At 41.5% G+C, this 1,303-nt stretch overlaps 1 protein-coding gene across 1 annotated transcript; it reads right to left on the reverse strand.

The window, feature by feature from the left end:
* Positions 1-4: 4 nt before the first annotated feature.
* Positions 5-1,297, reverse strand: LOC104960251 (calreticulin-like; the record flags this gene model as incomplete). The annotated part of the gene is made up of 4 exons (XM_010788231.1): positions 1,259-1,297; positions 810-904; positions 308-517; positions 5-100 (listed from the first exon to the last, which is right to left on the reverse strand). Coding segments are annotated over exons 1-4 (435 nt in total), but the record flags the coding sequence as incomplete, so codon positions are not given.
* Between the last annotated feature and the right edge of the window lie 6 nt (positions 1,298-1,303).

A 1,303-nucleotide genomic window follows, 5' to 3' on the forward strand; every position in this document is an offset into this window, starting at 1 on the left:
TAGCGACCATGGGCGGCTCCCACTCTCCGTCCATCTCTTCGTCCCAGTCTTCGGGCTTCTTAGCGTCGGGGTCGGGAATGTTCTCTGCCTTGTCCCAATCCTGACAAAGTCAATGAAAGAAGACAATAATTTAAACAAGATTTCCTATACAATGGCCCATTACTTCAGGACCCCAATATATATTGTCGTTCCCTACATTAAAATTAGGTGATTATAGTCTATCAAGCCAAATATAAATGCATACTGTTAAAAAAAATGCCCCCCTGAATGACAGAGAGAAAGAAAACAGAGTTTGAAGTGTACCGACCTCTGGTTTCTGATCTTCCGGGTCTGGGACCTTCTCCTGGTCATCCCAATCCTCCGGCTTCTTGGCTTCAGGGTCTTTCACTTTTTTGGGCGGCAGGACGTCCCAGTCCTCCTCCAGACTGCCAGACTCCACCTTCTTGTTGTCGATCTTCACCTCGTACGTGTTGTCGGGGTTCAGGATCAGCGTGTACAGGTGGGAGTACTCATCATCCTGCAGGGAATAAAGGAAATCTTAAAGAGGCTCTATTCTGCTTTCTGTGGTGTTCCCTTTCCTGTAATGTGTGACTGTGTTATAGGTTTCTTTACACGTAAATGGTCTGCAAAGGCTAAGATCCCCGTGTTCCCTCCAGAGGGAGTTTCTCTCCCACCCCCCACTGCCTTACTGTCAAATATAGGCATTGTTTACATCAAAGCAAATTCCCTATATCTGTAAACCTGATTCTGATTAGAAAACACGTTTGACATGTCCCAAGTTAATATAAAAACAATAATGGATTACTCACCTTGCACCTGATGTCCTTGTTGATCAGATGGTTTTTGCCTTGGTAGTTGAAGATGACGTGAACCTTCTTTGTGCCGGGGCCGCAAATGTCCGGACCTGAACAAGAAAACAAACAAATAAGTAAAATACGTTTGAGTTTTTACAAATCCTTCTTGTAACGCACTTCATCATGCCTCTGGCACTGAAGAACTTGTTTAACTATTTACAAAAGGTATATAGAGTAATTTGTATTTTTATATAATGTGGTTTGGATTTAAATTATAATAAAGAATCAGACATATTGAAAGAAACACACAAAGTGCTTTACAAATATGGAAAATACATCAAAGATAAATGGAAAAATAGGGGAAATGTCATAATAGGTTTTGTTTTTTTGAAATGGGAAAATCCACAGATTACTTATACTGTTATCAGTGTAGTAATTAAGGAGATGCGTTTGTCCTCACTGACCGAACATGAGGTTGTAGACGGAGTCTCCGTGCATCTCCTCCTGGT

The sequence above is a fragment of the Notothenia coriiceps genome, unplaced genomic scaffold (assembly GCF_000735185.1).
Source record: "Notothenia coriiceps isolate Sejong01 unplaced genomic scaffold, NC01 NC01_scaffold00031751, whole genome shotgun sequence".
NCBI classification, from domain to species: Eukaryota; Metazoa; Chordata; class Actinopteri; order Perciformes; family Nototheniidae; genus Notothenia; species Notothenia coriiceps.